At 38.5% G+C, this 18,316-nt stretch overlaps 2 protein-coding genes across 3 annotated transcripts in view; one reads left to right on the top strand and one right to left on the bottom strand.

The window, feature by feature from the left end:
- Positions 1-5,308, top strand: part of zgc:101663 (alpha-1,3-mannosyl-glycoprotein 4-beta-N-acetylglucosaminyltransferase C) — a 17,466-nt gene extending 12,158 nt beyond the window's left edge. For both annotated transcript variants that reach the window (XM_023290485.3, XM_023290484.3), the window contains exons 4-5: positions 1,634-1,888; positions 1,975-5,308. In XM_023290485.3, the coding sequence (XP_023146253.1) occupies positions 1,634-1,888; positions 1,975-2,876 (1,157 nt within the window). In that variant the 3' untranslated portion in view covers positions 2,877-5,308. The remainder of the gene's footprint in view (positions 1-1,633; positions 1,889-1,974) is intronic.
- On the bottom strand, positions 4,492-18,316 carry cfap126 (cilia and flagella associated protein 126). Its single transcript, XM_023290487.3, has 5 exons — positions 18,222-18,316; positions 14,586-14,648; positions 14,393-14,464; positions 14,101-14,304; positions 4,492-4,748 (listed from the first exon to the last, which is right to left on the bottom strand). The coding sequence occupies exons 1-5, from the start codon at positions 18,246-18,248 to the stop codon at positions 4,554-4,556; spliced, it is 561 nt and encodes a 186-aa protein (XP_023146255.1). The 5' UTR covers positions 18,249-18,316; the 3' UTR covers positions 4,492-4,553.

Below are 18,316 nucleotides of genomic sequence, written 5' to 3'. Positions count from 1 at the left end.
CCCCAAATTTGGCAAGAAAATTCTTGAAAATGTTTTCAAAAAATGAGTAAAAATCTTCCAAAAAATCCTAAAAATACAATACAATACAATAACTTTATTAATCCCTGAAGGGAAATTCAATATATATATCATACATATATATCAGTAAAACTTCTAATATTCTCTTAAGAACATTCTCATAAAATCAACCAAAATCCAGCGAAGTTTGCTGGATTTTTGTTGATTTTTTTGTGAATGTTCTTTAACATTTTTAACATTTCTTTTTTTCCACCAAAAAATGTTCAAAGGTTTCCCAAAAATGTTTACAATGTGGACATCAGAAGTTTCACTGTGAAAATATAATTTTTTCCCCACATTTTCAAACTTTAAAATGGGTCAATTTGACCCGCAGGACGACACGAGGGTTAAGAGATCAACAAAATTACACAATTCATCTGAGCTTGAAACCGTACAAACTGAGAAAATGTTTGGATTTTCCATTTTCCGACAGGCCTAAGCCTTTGAAAATTAACTAAATTCAAGCTCAAGGATTCCAGATTCTTTACAAAATAAAAAAACTCTGTGCATGTCAAGCAACTATGAAGCCATGAGTGACTCATCTGTGACCAACACAAGTCACGTGACAAAAATTCAGGTTGAACGGGGCTGAACTGCAGGCAGTGTTTACACAGAGCAGAGAGAGTGAGAGTCACCATTATTTTTTTAGTATCTGTAACACCTGTGGGCACTTGGAAAAATGCTGAAAGGATGTTGATTCCAGTTTTTTTTTTTAATTTTTGTAAAATAAATAATAATGTTTTATGGCATTAAAACTGTGTCATACTACAGAGGACACATTTCTGAGTTCTCTCTACTTCTAACCATGGTTGTGCTGTTTCCATAGAGGTGCAGGACTTTATAATACAATGAAAAGCAGCTCCTAGAAACTAGCCATTTTTCGCACTACTCCTCAAATGAACTCTATTTCACCATGCTGTATGTATCTTCCATCCACTTCCTGATAGCTTGCTCCTCTGAATATTGTCTTGAGCCATGCTACATTTGTTTTATCTGTCAGGAATGTTTTATTTTGTGGTCAATCCTTCTATTTTTTCCCACGCTTGCACACTTTCTTTATCCTCCTATCTGGATTTGCAAACACAGCCTGCAGTTCAACCCAAAAACTGGTCACAAACATCACAAATTTAAGCTGAGATTTGGTTAATTTTCCCCACAGAATGGAATGTGACACACGATTAGTTCAAGGACCGTTGGAAAGTTGAAAATTTGAGGATTTTTTTCTGCTTTTACAGTTTCTAGTTCTAATGAATGGTGTAATTTTGGTGGCTTTAAATTTGTTTTTTAAAAGAAAACATGCAGCTGTGTGTTTTGGGGGTTTTAGAGCATTTGTAAGAATGCCTATCCAACTCATTGCACAATACATCATGTGTGAGGGCTTTAATATAAGTCATTCAGCCTCTTCAGAACTACGTTTGATGCCAGATATTTCAAGTGCAGCCCTCCCAGACAAATGACTGATTGCAATGTTTTGAATTTTTATGATATATCTCATAACAGTGATACACTTTAGACTGGTTTTAAATGAGCTATAAAGAAACAGAACCTTTTCCATTTCTGTCTCGACATGTCTCAGGGTATCTGTCTATTGGGATATCCTCGGTGCAAAGGAAGAAGGACAGCTATCTCATCTCCACCCTGCAGTCTCTTTTCTCGAGGTCGTCTTCAACAGAGCGAGACTCCATGGTGGTGGTCGTGCTGCTGGCAGATTTCGACACCAGCTGGAGAGTCGCTACGCTGACGGAGATCAAAACCACATTTGCCTTGGAGCTGGAACAAGGCCAGCTCGTGGTCATCCATGTTCCTCAGGAGTTCTACCCTCCCATCACAGGTAAAGTGGACGTGTGATGCTCTGGTTTGCAGCTCGTTCCATGTCATGAGCGTTTTGTTTGAGACGCCTCTCCGCTTCCCCCGCAGGTCTAAAGAGGAATTACAACGACGCTCCTGAACGGGTAACCTTCCGCTCCAAGCAAAACCTGGATTACGCCTTCCTGATTCACTACTGCGCAGGGCTCGGGCAGTTTTACCTGCAGCTGGAGGACGACATCGCTTGTGCAAAAAACTTTTTCAGCAGCATGAAAAGCCGCATAGAGGAGCAGAAAACGAAAAAGACCACCTGGGCCACGTTGGAATTCTCGTCCCTCGGCTACATCGGGAAGCTCTACAAGTCGGCCCACCTTCCTCTCCTGGCCCGTTTCCTCTTCCTCTTCTACCAGGAGATGCCCTGCGACTGGTTACTGACTCACTTCAAGCTGGTGATGACCCAAAAAGAGACAATCCTCTTTAAACCATCGCTGTTCCAACACATGGGAACTTTCTCCTCGTTCAAAGGGCTTCACAACAAGCTAAAGGACAAGGACTTTGAGGACAGTTTCTACACCAATCCTTTAGCTGAAGTTTACTCCGACATGTCCCCCTACCAGAAAAACTACCCCAACCTGGCCTGGGACGCCGGGGAGGGATACTTCTGGGGATACGCTCCACACAAAGGAAATCACTTGACAGTAGTGTTCAAGGACCCTACAGTGGTGACGGGGATATCTGTAGAAACGGGATCAGGATTGAAAGACCTGCTGCATTCGGCTCAGGTGGATCTCGGCCATGACGTCGTCACTGCAAATAAGGACAAGAGCTGTAAAGAGTTCCAGAAAGTGGGAGCGATCGAAAACGGGAAGTTTGAGATGGAGGGGGTAGACAAAAAGTACAGCTCTGCCTCCTCATGTCTGAGGATACTAGTCACGGCTGAACAGAAAGACTGGGTCATCATTCAGAAAATCAGGATCACAACGAAGAAGAGTGAAGCTCCACGCCAGGAATAGGCCTTCAGTTTTCTTCCTGCCAGATCATTAATTAAGTATTGATTGGCTGGACCTTGTATGCAAACAGACAGTGTGACTTTTGTGCCTTATTGAACTGTTTCTTTAATCAAACTAGTGCTTGATGACTGTGATGCTGCTGTGAAGAAAATGTTTGACTAAACTCTGTGATGATGTGTTACCTCTTCGACACAATGCAGAGATTTGCAATAAGTCAGCCATAAACCAAAACCTGTCAGTTTAACCCTCTGAACCCCAAAAACCCGCTGGTGGGTTTGAAAGGCATGTTGTCTTTTTAAAAGAAATGCCAAAATTGCACCATTTATCAGAGCCAGAGACTGTAAAACAACTTACCTGTGGCATTCTGTTTGGAAAATTAACCAAATCTAAACTTATATTTGGGATATTTTATCAAAACACTTTATTTGACATGTCTCATTTAAAAGATGGTCAAAAATAAATAATTTGTACTGACAAGATTCTGTTAAAAAAAAAGAAAAATTCTGCGTTCGTCGGCTTAACCGTGAAGCCATTAGTGATTCAGGTGCGACCAAAAATTCAGGGACTTTTTGACTGAACTGCAGGCTGGGTTTACACAAAGCAGGTTGTCTTTTTTTTCTTAAAAATAGCAAAAAAAATACACCATTTATCAGCAACAAACTGTAAATATGGAAAGAATCATCTCATCTGTGACATGATGATGGTTTAGGAACCAAATATATGCGTAAAATTGTAATATTTCATCAAAAATAATTATATTCCTCATGTCTCACTTAAAAAAATCCACCAAAAATAAACTATTTACTCTAATAATATTCTGTAAAAAAATTTAAATTTGGTGTTTCTTGGCCCAAATGGGAAGCTATTAGTGATATGACTGCAACCAACAGTCATGTGACAAAAATTCTGGATCATTTCAGCTGAAATCAGTTGAACTGCAGGCAGTGTTTACACAGGCCAGACAGGAGTTTGGAAACAAATTCAACATGTAAGTAGTAAAATATCTACGGTATGTAGAGTCACCATTTTTTTCAGTATAGATAAAACCTGGGAGCACTTTGAAACATGTACATTACCAGTTTCAGTCTGTTTGTTTTTTTGTTTTTTTTTAATAATTTATGGCATTATAACTGTGTCATACAGTACAGAAGCTGTTTTGAGTTCTTTTTGATTGTAGTCATGTTTGTGCTGTTTCCATACAGGCGCAGGACTTTATATTCCAGTTAAAGTATGTCCACAGTGAGTAAAAATGTGGGGTTCAGAGGGTTAAGACACTTGAGGTGGTTATTTTTGTTTGCTGCCTTTAAATGTTGTATATGTGGCCCTTCATGCTGCCAAACGTTGCTGCCATCCCAAAGTCTGAGTAACCACCGACTAACAAATGTCTGCTAACCGCCTGCTTGTGTGTCCTCGTGAAGAGAACAATACCTTTTATTCTTTTCGGTGATGCTGGAACTCATTACGCCGGTCAGCTGGCAGAACAGTAAGACATTCTGGACTCTAGTGACAGCTGACAACACGAGGCAAACATGCATAAGAGAGAGATATTTTGAGGAAATCTTTGTATATTTATTTGATTATACACTGACGTGCTGGAAAACTGATTCTGTACAATCACTGAGAGACGGCACTGTTTATTTTTATAGCTTTTTTTGTGATGTATGAAGGATCTAATTACGTTCACAGGTCTCCGCTCGGAGGATGCTGGTGTTGGCCGGCTGCTTCCTCGACAGGCCTTGGAGCTGGCTGGTCTTCGGCTGCAGAGCTCCGGCTGGCAGCTCTCTGGCCGACAGTGACGAGGTGGTTTTGAGACGCCAGCCGTGCGTCAGCTGCTGAGGACGGAGCTGCGACGTCCTGCTGTACATCCTCGCTGGTCTGAAACAAGTGAAAATAGACAATGAAGTCACTCAACAGACCTGAATTTTCTTCCTCTTGCGAATGAAAAGTTGAATTCCTAACCAGTAGCCACGCTGATGCCTTTCCTACCACTCGTTTAAATTTCTTTGTGTGTGGGTGGAGAGCAGTTGTTCCTTCAGCCGCCAGAACATTCAGCTGCTCGTCTTCTAACAAGGAAAAATCCAAGTGTGATCACTTCAGACCAGCGTTGGCCTCCCTCCACTGGCTGAACGTCTGGTTTGATGATTTTGTTGTGTTTTTATGGTTGTAACTTCAACTTTTATTGTGTTGTAACTTTTTATTGTTTTATTTTTTTACTATCTTTGAGATTTAGATTTGTCTACCAGTGCTGCAGTTTTATCTAATGTGGTAAGACTGGTAGCTTCTGGTGGCTAATGTTAACCAGGGAACTTGAACACTGCTTTGTCTGGCTGTTCTGCTGTTATTATTTGACTTGATGCTAGTCTGAATTTGTGACAAAGTTGAAAGATTTCCCTGCAAAGTCTCCAAAAATAAACAGGCTTCAAATCCTTGTTTCATTATGAAGTATTTAACACTCATCTGTTGCTACAGCTTCATTAGGAACTAGAAAAGCACTCAGAGAGCTCAGTACTCCTCCAAGGCTGCTCGTTCATTATGTGATTTCCGACAGATGAAATCTTTAATAGAAAATTACCTTGCGGTGAGCACAGGCGTGTGTTATGCATGTGTACATTATGTATGGATACCGAGTCACGTGGCCTAAATATGTAGCGAAAAAAATCCTTGTATAAAATACATTTGTAAGGGGGAAAAAAAGAATCTACACCAGAGTTGAGGGAGTTTAGGAGTGCAATTCTCATTTACATGAGAATGATGGATTCAGTCAGTAAAACTCTGCAATGTTCACACTAAAGCCTCGAACACATTTTATGAATAAGTTCAAGAAGGTAACAAAAAAGTTAAATAGCGACAAAACAATAGGCAAATGTCAAAAACAAGAAAAAATTACACAAACGAGACAAAAAATGACAAGCGAGAAACAAATCAACAAAAAAATAGACAACACGTGTCAAAAAAACAATGACAAAAACGATGCTCAAAACAAAGTGAAACACAAAATGACAAAAATAAGACTAACAATGCAAGCGAGACAAAGAGGAAACAAAAACATGAGACAAGTGACAAGTCAGACAAAAAAAGACAAAAAACAAGAAAATATTACAAAACACAAAATTGCAACAGAACAATGAGCAATCTAGTATTTTACTGTAAGATCAAAACAACTTGTCATGGTCTAGAAAGTATTTTAAAATTATAGTTTTACAAATTTACAATTTGCAGTTAATATTTGTCTTGCTTGTGTTTTTTGTCTTATTTGTCATTTTGTGTTTTGCTTTGTTCGTTGTTTTGTGTATCATTTGTGTCATTTTGTGTTTTTATGTCTGTGTGTTTGTCTTTCTTTGTAGTTTTATTTCTCGCTTTTGTCATTTTTGGTCTCGTTTGTGTCATTTTTTGTCTCGTTTTTGTCATTTCTTCATTTTGTTGTCACTTTGTAACTTTTTTGTCTAATTTTTTGTCTCTTTTTTGTTTTGTTTCATGTCTCTGTAATATCTCTGTAATTTTTACTTGTTACAAAGTCATCCCACAGGCCAGATCAGACCCTCTGGTGGGCCGGTTTTGGCCCGTGGGCCACATGTTTGACACCCCTGCTTTAAAACATAAGAGCAGTTTTTATAGATGTACTCATCTCAGTGTGAAACACACCAGCAGGTTTAGCTTTGTCTTTGGCACAGTGTTTATATTCTAAGCTACTGCAGCCACCAGAGAATCATAAATGCTGTGAAAGTGTGCAGCAGTAGCAGCACATGTAAACAATTGTCATAAGGTCAACAGACCCAATCAGTAGTGAGTGTTATACAGCAGTAACTATATCATGAATGTGCCAGCTCACATTAGTCACCACAAGCCACTGATTTGATAATAAGTCCTTTTTTAAAAAACGTGTCAGGGTGTTTGCTTATCAACGTGAATTTTCATTTGTAAGAAGAGAAATGTTATACGTCTTCAAAATTCATAAATTTAAACATGACACTCAACAAGCGTATTTAGGTTAGATATCGCCTCACAATGAAAGATACATGCAAATTGTTTTAGTTTTTAGTCCAATCAAAGTAAATTAATGTTACTGATTGCATATTTTATGAGATAAATACCAATATGCTAATCTATTTTCTAATCTGTGCTTGATTAATCGATTAATCTTTCAGTTGGAGGAAGCCCTCAAAACATGGAGGCAACATGTGGGACCTGTCGTCCAATGAGGAGGATCACAGTGACTCAGAAGACGGCATGAGTGACCTCTACCCTCCTTCTATCTTCTATGTTCAGTTCATAAAGTCCAGCAGAAGAAAGTATGGAGGGTGAAAAGGATGGGGAGTGGAATCATAGGTATTTAACACTGAGGAGGCAAAACCCTCCTTATATGTCATTAAATCTCCTCCATAACCAGTCACAACACACACACATATATATATATATATATATATATATATATATATATATATATATATATATATATATATATATATATATATATATATATATATATATATATATATATTCTATATCAGACAAAGACACACTACAGCCTTCTGGACTCAGCTATAGCACCACACACACTCACACAGAGACGCACAAACAAGACGTTTAAACAGACAAAAACCCCAACAACACTTGATCCCCAATTTTAAAGTCGACACAATCAGAAATGTCCCCTATATTTATCTATGTATTCATTATTTGTTTACCCATTTTTTATTAACCCTCTTACTTTGGCAGAGATCTCCCACACACAGTCGCTGCAGCATACGCACACACAGAGAGACAGACACACACACAGAGACAGACACACACAGAGAGAGACAGACACACACACACAGAGACAGACACACACACAGAGACAGACACACACACACAGAGACAGACACACACAGAGAGAGACAGACACACACACACAGAGACAGACACACACACAGAGACAGACACACACACACAGAGACAGACACACACACACAGAGACAGACACACACACACAGAGACAGACACACACAGAGAGACAGACACACACACACAGAGACAGACACACACACAGAGACAGACACACACACACAGAGACAGACACACACACACAGAGACAGACACACACACACAGAGACAGACACACACAGAGAGACAGACACACATGGCGTACACTCCAGACCCAGAGACAGATGCAGATCAAACTCACACAATAAAGCACACACACTCAACACACTATCAAACTCACACAATAAAGCACACACACTCAACACACTATCAAACTCACACAATAAAGCACACACACTCAACACACTATCAAACTCACACAATAAAACACATAGGCCTATTCAACCTCATCCACAACACTCTCAGCATCCAACCCCAGGATCAAGCCATTCATACGTATCCTAATAGCACGCTTCAGCCTCCCCTTGCGTCTCTTTCACCTATCATCTAAATTTATGCTACCGTTCCGGGATATAAATCATTCAATCGAGAAGCTGCATCAGACACCGTGACGTCTTTCGGTGGGAGCTCGAGAGAGAACTTATTTATGTTTGAATATAATCATTTATATCCCCAGTTCCTTGAACTGACCGGCTACATGTGCTCACACATAACAGGGTTTGTGGCCAGTACTCTACACTGCCTCCCAGAGGGCTTTGTCCAAATCTGCGGCTTCCCTTATTATCCTCATTCCTCTTTTCCTCAAACTCTATTTTCCTTTAGGCCTTTTTCTCTTTTTCACTTATTCTCTCTATATTTCATCTCTTCTTCTCTATATTTTCATTTTGCCAATTGACCTGTGGGCCCAAAGGTAAAATCTACTCTATCCTCTTTTTTTCTAAGCACAGATTTGACTACTCAGAAGCCAATTTCACATAAAGCGTCTGATTAACACGTCTTACCGTTAAGAAGATGTGGGCCATTTCTTCATTAATCTTGCATGGTTGTTCAGCTTGCTTCATCCTTACTAGTTCTGCTATTCTACATTTACCTCTTTAACTTCCGTTTATCTCACTTCAACTTTTATTTCTCTTCTCTACTCTATTGCTGCAGCATCATTTCTCTTTACTTTTAAACTCTCTTCTCTCTTTAACTCTATAAACTCCTTTGTCTTGTAACTCAACTTTTATCTATGCACAATAAACCCCCAATTTAGACCAAACGCTATTCTAAACCTCAACACATCCTGGAATATGCACGTATGATCCTTTACAGTGCAGCCAACCAAAATAAACACTCCCAGCTTCCACACAATAACCAGCGCCCCACATTGTGAGAGAAACATGCTCACTTCTGACTGGTCCTTTTCCTCTTTTCTCTCTCTCCCTCTGAAGCGGTGGAAAAGAGTGTTGGAGCTGTCGGTGAAGCGGCTTCCTACAAACTGATCCCATCCCCGTCGCCACTAATTGTCGTAGTTTCTCTTAGACCTCAAAGATGTGCAGATGTTGAAGAAAACGTCTGTTGACACTGTTGCTTTTATACAGTGATTTTATTATATAATAAAGACAGCATCTGAACAGGCACCATGGTCTACCTGTGGAGAGTTTCCCAGCCAATATGAATCTCCCATTTGAACAAAGAAATCAAGTTGATTTATACCCTCTGGTAAAGGATAGAATTACAACATCTGGTTAATATTTGAAGACCCTTACTCAAAAACAAGACCCCCTCAGACGGAGCCCCTCGACTCTGTATGTCCCTAAGGGCCACAAGTCAGCTCTGGCTAGACAGTGGACCCCGAAGTCAACACAGCATTTAGTGGTGGAAGATGAGTTCCACACAGATGAGGAAGAGGAGGAAATGGAGGTGGAGAACCAGGTGGTGCAGAAACGCAAAAAGGTTCAAAGTAGTGGTTTTCTGAAGAAATTCTGAAATAACAATTGGAAATCAGGGCACAAGAAACAAGGAAAAATGTGAAACAGAAAATATGCTGATTTCCCTGAGATTTCACTGTTTCTTGTGCATGCAGATCGCATTAGGTTAAATCCAGATCTAAAACCCCTATGAAGTCTGATGGCCAAAACTAAACTAGCTCATCATCATCATTATCATTGCAAAATTTTCCTGAGGATGTGAAGCAACACAAAGATCCTTCTTTACAGTCACATTGCAAGCCTTTACTGGGAAAATTGTGGGTGTTACACAAGAACTCTGATTCAGTCACACTCAGAACAACACAGGCTTCTAAAACAGAGCTTGTGCAAACATGAAGAAGGGCAGGGAAGCTTTCTGTGTACCTTCATGAAAAACAGCTACATACACTACACTCTAAGAAATTTCCAGGTAAATTTACAATAAAGTGCTGGCAGCAAAAGTTGCCAGCAGGACACTGTTATTCTACAGTAAATCTACCGTATTCTACAACAACAGTTTATTACTGTGAAAAATATTACAGTATTATGATGTTCAGAGTTTATGCTTACAGTATATTACTGTCAGTATTTTGGTGCCATTATACTGTTATTTTACTGTTGATACTGTAATCTTCATAAATAGTTTACTACTATAAAACTGATATCAGAGAATGTGATGATATAAAGTGATAACATTGCTAAAAAACTAATGATTTAAAAATGTCACATCTCAAAATGAAAGCCCCAGGAAATAGCATAGCATAGAAATGGCTCAGACAAGAGATGACTTTTTAACATTAAGCTTTTATTAAAGCCAATTCTGTATCAAACATAGTTCAAAAACTGACTTATTTAACCCATTAAATTTTAGTAACATACAATCATTTCCTCATGCTGAACAGGTTCTCATTGTGCATGTTATAGTTCAGGTACACTGAGTTTGGTTTCCATTTCTCCTGAACTGTAACAAAAGATACCTATATATCACTTAAATTATTTAACTACTGCATTTAACACATTCAGCTGCTAACAAACTTCAAGTAATTCAAGTCTTGTAAAATAAAATCTATAAAAACAATGATGTTTAACAGATTGTCAACAATCTGTTTAAAAATTGCATATCATATTTCAGGTACCCTGCCTTTAGAATCAATCTTTCATAACTCTTGATCATGTTCAATAAACACCTAGGAACAAGTCAAGGAACAAACCTGGAACTACAAAACTGAGACACCCAGACTGAAGTATTTTACACTGAACCCAACACAATACTGAGACTTGTTACCTTAAAATGACAACATGAACATCTGGTTGCAGACTGGTATTTGCTTTGTGAAAGTGAGGTTCTGTGTGGAGAGGTTCTGTGGGTTTACATGAAGTCCCACTCAGAGTCCATCAGTCTTTTTATAAAGGAGGCTACATGGGGATTTACAGTAGATGTCTTTTTCTGGAGCAGCTTCCTGACCTCTGGAACATCACCTTCTCCTGGCTGCCCTTTGTTCCCCTCTCAGGGTTGATACCAAGAAAGAGCCTACAATGAAATGACAAAGAAAGAATATATTAGGTGTGGTAGGCAAAGATCCCTTAAACTCAATATGGAACTCTGTCACATTCATCAAAAAACTAACAAACAAAAAAAAAACAGGAAACTCAAATTATTAAGCAAAACAGAGGCTTCCACTTATAACAGCTATTTAGTTCAATACACATTTAAATCAAATTTTTGCAGCCGTTTGCAGAACACACAAATATACCTTTTCTAAGTGGAGAGAAAAGCAACATGACACATCCTACAAACCTTTTTAAAACTGGAAATTACCTCAATGGTCGGATGCAGACAAGTACATGTGGAGATGTGATAACAGATCAGTGGAGCATCACATTGTATAGTTGATCAAAAATTACATGAAAGACAGAGATAGATAACCTAACCTAGCTGGATCTGGTTGCTTAGAAATTCATTTTCCTGGTCTGGTTTAAAAGAAAGACCCAAAGTTTTGTCCACTCTGCAGCCAAAGGGGAGGATGCTAGCTGCTAGCTAACTAACAGTGTGGGAAACGTTAGCATTCATGCTAGCTGCTAGCTAACAGTGTGGGAAACGTTAGCGTTCATGCTAGCTGGTAGCTAACAGTGTGGGAAACGTTAGCGTTCATGCTAGCTGCTAGCTAACTAACAGTGTGGGAAACGTTAGCATTCATGCTAGCTGCTAGCTAACAGTGTGGGAATCGTTAGCATTCATGCTAGCAATTCGTGGCTAACACCAAGCAGTAACTAACTGGCTATGTTTATGTTACTGTCACAGAATAAAACATAAAATAGACTGACAGAATTAAAAGTAAGGCTGACTTTTTAATAATCACAGTTACCTTGTTCAGTGAACCACAGGAGCAGGATGGATCAGCTACAGATGGTCCCTGCAGGTCTGAGGGCCGAAAATCGTCGTCCTCACTTCTTCCTTTTCCCCTAATTCTTCCCTCAGTAATGAGTATAATCACTGATACATACTATTTTAAACCTATTTCGTCACTTCTTTGTGTTGACTGTTTGCTAACTAACCCTAACCCAAACCAGAAAAATACTGTAATCTGCTGTAAGATTGTATGGTAACTTGCTGTTAATATTTTGTTCTTTCAAAACACATGAATTTACAGTATTCAGCTATATTTACAAAGAACAGTATATTACTGTACAAAATATGCTGTATTTTTACAGCAATTTGTTACAGTGTACCATTCAAAAATTAAAGGTCAACCAGACAATTTCATGTTTTCCATGAAAGTTCACACTTTTATCCATGTGCTAACATAATTGCAGAAGTGTTTTCTAATCATCAATGAGCCTTTCAACACCATTAGTTAACACAATGTAGCATTAGAACACAGGAGTGATGGTTGCTGGAAATGTTCCTCTGTACCCCTATGGAGATATTCCATTAAAAATCAGCTGTTTCCAGCTAGAATAGTCATTTACCACATTAACAATGTCTAGACTGGATTTCTGATGCAATTAATGTTATCTTCAATTAAAAAAATGCTTTTTTTTCAGAAATATGGACATTTCTAGGTGACCCCAAACTTTTGAATGGTAGCGTATGTTTGTGTGACCACAGTTATCAGTCCTGGGTTCGAGTCTGGGATCTGTCTGTGTGGAGTCTGCATGTTCTCCCTGTGTAGCGTGAGTTTTCATCTACGGCTTCCTCCCACAGTCCGAAGACATGCTGAGGTTAACTGGTGATTCTAATTTGTCTGTAGGTGTGAATGTGAGTGTGACTGGCTGTCTTTCTGTGATAGGCTGGCGACCTGTCCAAGTCAGCTGGGACAGACTCCAGCTCCCCACGACCCTACAGAGGATAAAATGGTATATAGGTATTGGATAGATCAGGGCTGTGAAACATGCAGCCTGCAGACCAAAGGCAGCCCACGGGACGACTTCGTAAAGTGTAAAAATTACAGAGAGGACATTAACTGCAAATTGTTAATTTTAAAACTATAAATTTAAAAAATAGTTTCTAGTCCATGACAAGTTGTTTTAATCATAAAGTAAAATACTAGATTGTTCATTGTTGTTTTGTCATTTTGTGTCTCATTTTTGTAATATTTTGTCTTGTTTTTGTTGTTTTATGTCTGACTTTTGTCGTTTGTATCATGTTTTTGTTGTTGTATTTCTCATTTTTGTCGCTTTGTGTTTCCTTTTTGTCTCGCTTGTGCTTTTTGTCTTATTTTTGTCAATTTGTGTTTCGCTTTTTTCATTGTTTTGTGTATCATTTGTGTCGTTTTGTGTTTTTCTCTCTCACTTGTGTTGTCTGTTTTTTTGTCATTTTGTTTCTCGCTTTTGTCATTTTTGGTCTCGTTTATGTCATTTTTTGTCTCGTTTTTGTCATTTGTTCATTTTGTTGTCGCTTTGTAATTTTTTGTCTAATTTTTGGTCTCTTTTTTTGTTTTGTTTCATGCTTTGTGTCTCATTTTTGTAAAATTTTGTCTTGTTTTTGTTGTTTTTGTCTCTTTTTTGTCTGACTTTTGTCATTTTGATCATAAAGTAAAACACTATATCATTCAGTTCCGGATACATGTGACTAAATGTTTTGTGTCTTTGTAGACACTCTGTGATCTGTAAGTTGTAATGTGTAAATGATAAACTGAGCATAATACTGTTGAAATTGAACTTAGTTTTCTCAAGAAATTTCAAGTTGTTCATTATGTTTTGTAAAAAGATAATTCCTTAAATATGAACATTTTCAGAATGTACTTTTTTGCACCTAAACAAAGGAAAAATTTGGAGTTGTGGTTATTTATAGGTTATCATGCTGTGATTTTACTGGTCACTTGAGATCAAATTGGGCTGAATGTGGAACCTGAACTGAGATGAGTTTGACACCCCTGGGATAGATGCATGGATTTCTGTGTATGCCTGACCTGCTCGCCAGCATCCTGCAGTATATCTGTGCTTTTGCTGCCTCTGTGTGGTTGAGACCAGGCACTGTTCTGTGGGTAAAATCCCCACGACTGGAGCCTGTTGATGCCCTCCTCAGTGCGAGCCGTGGGGTTGAGCGGCCTCTGGAGGGGGATGCGAGCAGGTAGATCCCAGGTGCCCTTAAAGTCTGACCAGGAACTGCCTCTCTGTGGCAAAACACACAGCGAGTAATTCACAATGACAGAGAGGCTGCTGTTAACGAAGAGACAAAACAGAGGATTGATCTGTTCTCACCTTCACTCCAGGGAGCAGATATCCTTTATCATCCGCTATGAAGGCGGTGTGACCGAGCCGTGCAGTGGGTCTCTGCCAACACACAGTCAGATAAAGTCACTCATCAAATTTTCAGATGAACACGCGTCCAGGCAATAAGAAACACAGCTGCTGTAATCCAGCAGGCAAGGGCTGCTGATAAAACATCCACTACCTCTTTGACGTGTTTAGTCTGACCCCAGTTCTGCATCGTCTGCCGTTTGAAGGTGTCGTCATACTGAGGATAGAAAGTAGAAAGGGTAAGCTGGGTTATGTCAAAACGCAAAAGACAGCCTCTTTAAAAAATATTTGTTTATTATTTGTTTACTATTCTTTATTATTCTTATTTAAGAACATGTGTAAGTGACCCCTAACTCTTGAACGGTAGTGTATATATTTTTAAACTTTATTTAACAGGTTTGTAACTTTTTGATGAAGCAGTTGAATGATGCTTGATGCATCCATCCATCCATTATCTATACACCACTTAATCCTCACTAGGGTCGCGGGGGGGGCTGGAGCCTATCCCAGCTGACTCAGGTGAAGGCAGGGGACACCCTAGACAGGTCACCAGTCTGTCACAGGGCTACATACAGAGACAAACAATCACTCTCACATTCACACCTACGGGCAATTTAGAATAATCAATTAACCTCAGCATATTTTTGGACTGTGGGAGGAAGCCGGAGTACCCGGAGAAAACCCACGCATGCACAGGGAGAACATGCAAACTCCATGCAGAAAGATCCCGGGAAAGCCGGGACGCGAACCAGGGATCTTCTCGCTGCAAGGCGAAAGTGCTAACCACTACACCACTGTGCAGCCCTGCTTGATGCATATTTGCTTTTTTTTTGGTTTAAATGAACCTGCAATGGGATAAATTTCAACTTTCTGCAGAAGATTAAGATTCAAATGGAGCTTTCTCTATTGATAAAATTATAATTATATACTATAATTGGCACCAAATGACAGATGAAATCAGTAAATTAGCTTGAAATTGTCAAATATCAATATATAAAAAGGCATTTTAAAGGTTTCACTGTGCTTCTGCAGTGTTTTTATAAATGTTATATGGAGGCGTTTTTACCTAAATGGTTTTTCAAGAGTCTTTTTAGGTTAAACAAAAAGCTCTTTTTTTAAAAAAAAATTATACATTTTACCACATTTTCCACATTATTTAACATTAGACATGAAATATCCTACATTTCTGTTATTCATGAACAATCAAACGCACTAAAACCTTTAGCCAGAAATGTTCAGAAATTGATTTAAGTAGTGTACAAAAACATGTGTTTTCACTGTTTTCAATAATTAGTATTAATTTATCAATATCAGTAATTCCATAATTTCACGTGACCAAATGTAATGACTTTGCGAGTTCAATTTTTTAAAAAAACGAGTATTGATATCGGTCAAATATGTACACTACTGTTCAAAAGTTTGGGGTCACCCAGACAATTTCATGTTTTCCATGAAAACTCACACTTTTATTCATGTGCTAACATAACTGCACAAGGGTTTTTTAATCATCAATGAGCCTTTCAACACCATTAACTAACATAATGTAGCATTAGAACACAGGAGTGATGGTTGCTGGAAATGTTCCTCTGTACCTCTATGGAGATATTCCATTAAAAATCAGCTGTTTCCAGCTACAATAGTCATTTACAACATTAACAACGTCTGGACTGGATTTATGATTCATTTCATGCTGTCTTCATTGAAAAAACTGCCTTTCTTTAAAAAAATTAGGACATTTTTAAGTGAACTTTTGAATTGTAGTGTATATTTATATTGACATGAATACACAAGAAATATGCACAAGTGAACAGATATTCAAAGGGTCATTAAACCACAACAGATTTCAACTTTGTGATTGTGAAACAAAATGGAAAATCTCTAAAAAGGGGCATCTTGCCTCATGAATAAAAACTTGTTTTTTTATGCATACAATTAACTTCAGATTTAAAATTTTGATGTTACATTCAATTTAACTGCAGCATAAATGTTTCACAACACATCTAGACATGAGTTTTTTTTCCAAAACAATTGTAGTTTCTCAGACATTGAGGATGTGCAGATGTTGAAGAAAACCTCCGTTGACACTGACTTGCTTAATAATAATAATTTAATTACAAAGAACACAGCATCTCATCAGGCACCATGGTCTGCCTGATGGAGAATTCAAAGCCAATATGAACCTCTCAGAAGGACAATATGTGCTCACTTATAAAGGTTTGGTTGTGTATGAAATCTTCACATATGGTCTCTGTTGAAACAGGAGCCCCACTGTCTGAACAAAGAGCCCAAATCCATCAACACCCTGAACATAGGGACGCCTTTGAAAACAACATCAATTGTTCAAGAACTGACAAAACACATTACAATCTATTGATGATCTAAATAACAGGCCTCAGGTCAGATACTACACGATTAAAGTAGCATCACATGTAGTGAAATAATACTGCTATTGCATCGTTATTAGGACAGAAATTTAGTTTACTGACAATGTCAAATCACCAATCAACAGCGATGTTTAGCCGAGAGTAGCAAAGAACTCAAGCTAGTTAGCTAGTGCTAAAGCAAGCTAGTATAGCGAAATGGTTATTAGCTTAATGTTAGGATTTATTGTTTTTATTATTTCTATTAAATATACTGCTGGCTTAATACTGATTTACACATTGTTTAAGTGCTAATAAAAGAGTTGTGTTGACCTGTATATGACTGGAGGGTCTCCAGCATTATCCCACACTATGTGAATTGGGGTAAATCAAAGAAGATAGGTCAACAGAGGGCAAAACACAGCTGCCTATACTCACTCTACACACCAACATGCATGGCTGGCACACATACCAATGCACACACACATACTACCCCCCCCCCCCCACACACACACACACACTCTCAAGTATGAAGTCAACTCCAGATAATAAGAACATCAAGGGAGAACAAAAGCTACTGTGTTAAGAACTGACAAATAACCATGACTGAACTGGAGATGGTGCATCACCAGAAACTGTGATAATCTCATATGAATGTGGCAGAAGTCCGCAGTTGATGATGGAGGTACAATACATTTTGTTAATTATAATAAACACATCAATCACAACAGGGATCTGGAACCGTCTGATTGGAGGGATCGTGTGCCAAGAGGCTATGGACAGGCCTTTACACCAACAAGAGAAGGCTGACAGAGTGGTTCCTCTCCATCAGTTTTTGACCAATGAGATTGTTGCATATTTTCATAAACACAGTCTGTACACTGTGAATTCCATCCATTCCGGGGAGGACAGCTACAGATTAACATTTTGTTAACAATAGTCCTGATATCAAGCTACTTGGTATTTCAGAATAAACAACTCCAACTGAGAGAAGTTGTTTGTCTTCCATGTCAAAAAACGAACATGCTCAACATTAACATAAAGTCAGCTAGTTGGCCTTTTACACTGATAATGGTACTCTTTTAAAGTTCATTAGCTATTATCTTGCTGTGCTAGATGATGTAAACAGGGAAAAAACAAGTGTGTCTGTGCATTCATATAAAAACACAATGGTTTACTTTGGACTGTCAAAATATTACATGAGCATGTGATTTCTTTTGATTTCCTTAGGCCAGTTAAATATTTTAAATGCTCTTTAAAGATTAGCCGCCATCATCTAAGAAACGCGTTGAAATGAAAACTGACTGTATCTAAAAATCAGGAGAGGAAGTTTATGTCTGAAGGATTTTACAAAAATCTGCGTGTAACTTGGAGCAGAACAGAAAATAGCTAAAGTTTAGGGTTTTTATCTGGTCAGATATTTAGTTTACCTGGTTTGCTGAGAAATTTGATGACATTTCTAAGACCACAGCAGCTTCCGTGTCTGTTTATGTTGGTGACTGGTTGCATAGCAACGCAGTAACGG

The sequence above is a fragment of the Amphiprion ocellaris genome, chromosome 8 (genome assembly GCF_022539595.1).
Source record: "Amphiprion ocellaris isolate individual 3 ecotype Okinawa chromosome 8, ASM2253959v1, whole genome shotgun sequence".
NCBI classification, from domain to species: Eukaryota; Metazoa; Chordata; class Actinopteri; family Pomacentridae; genus Amphiprion; species Amphiprion ocellaris.
The sequence above is the reverse complement of the archived record's forward strand: the minus strand, read 5'-3'. Positions and strand labels throughout refer to the sequence as shown.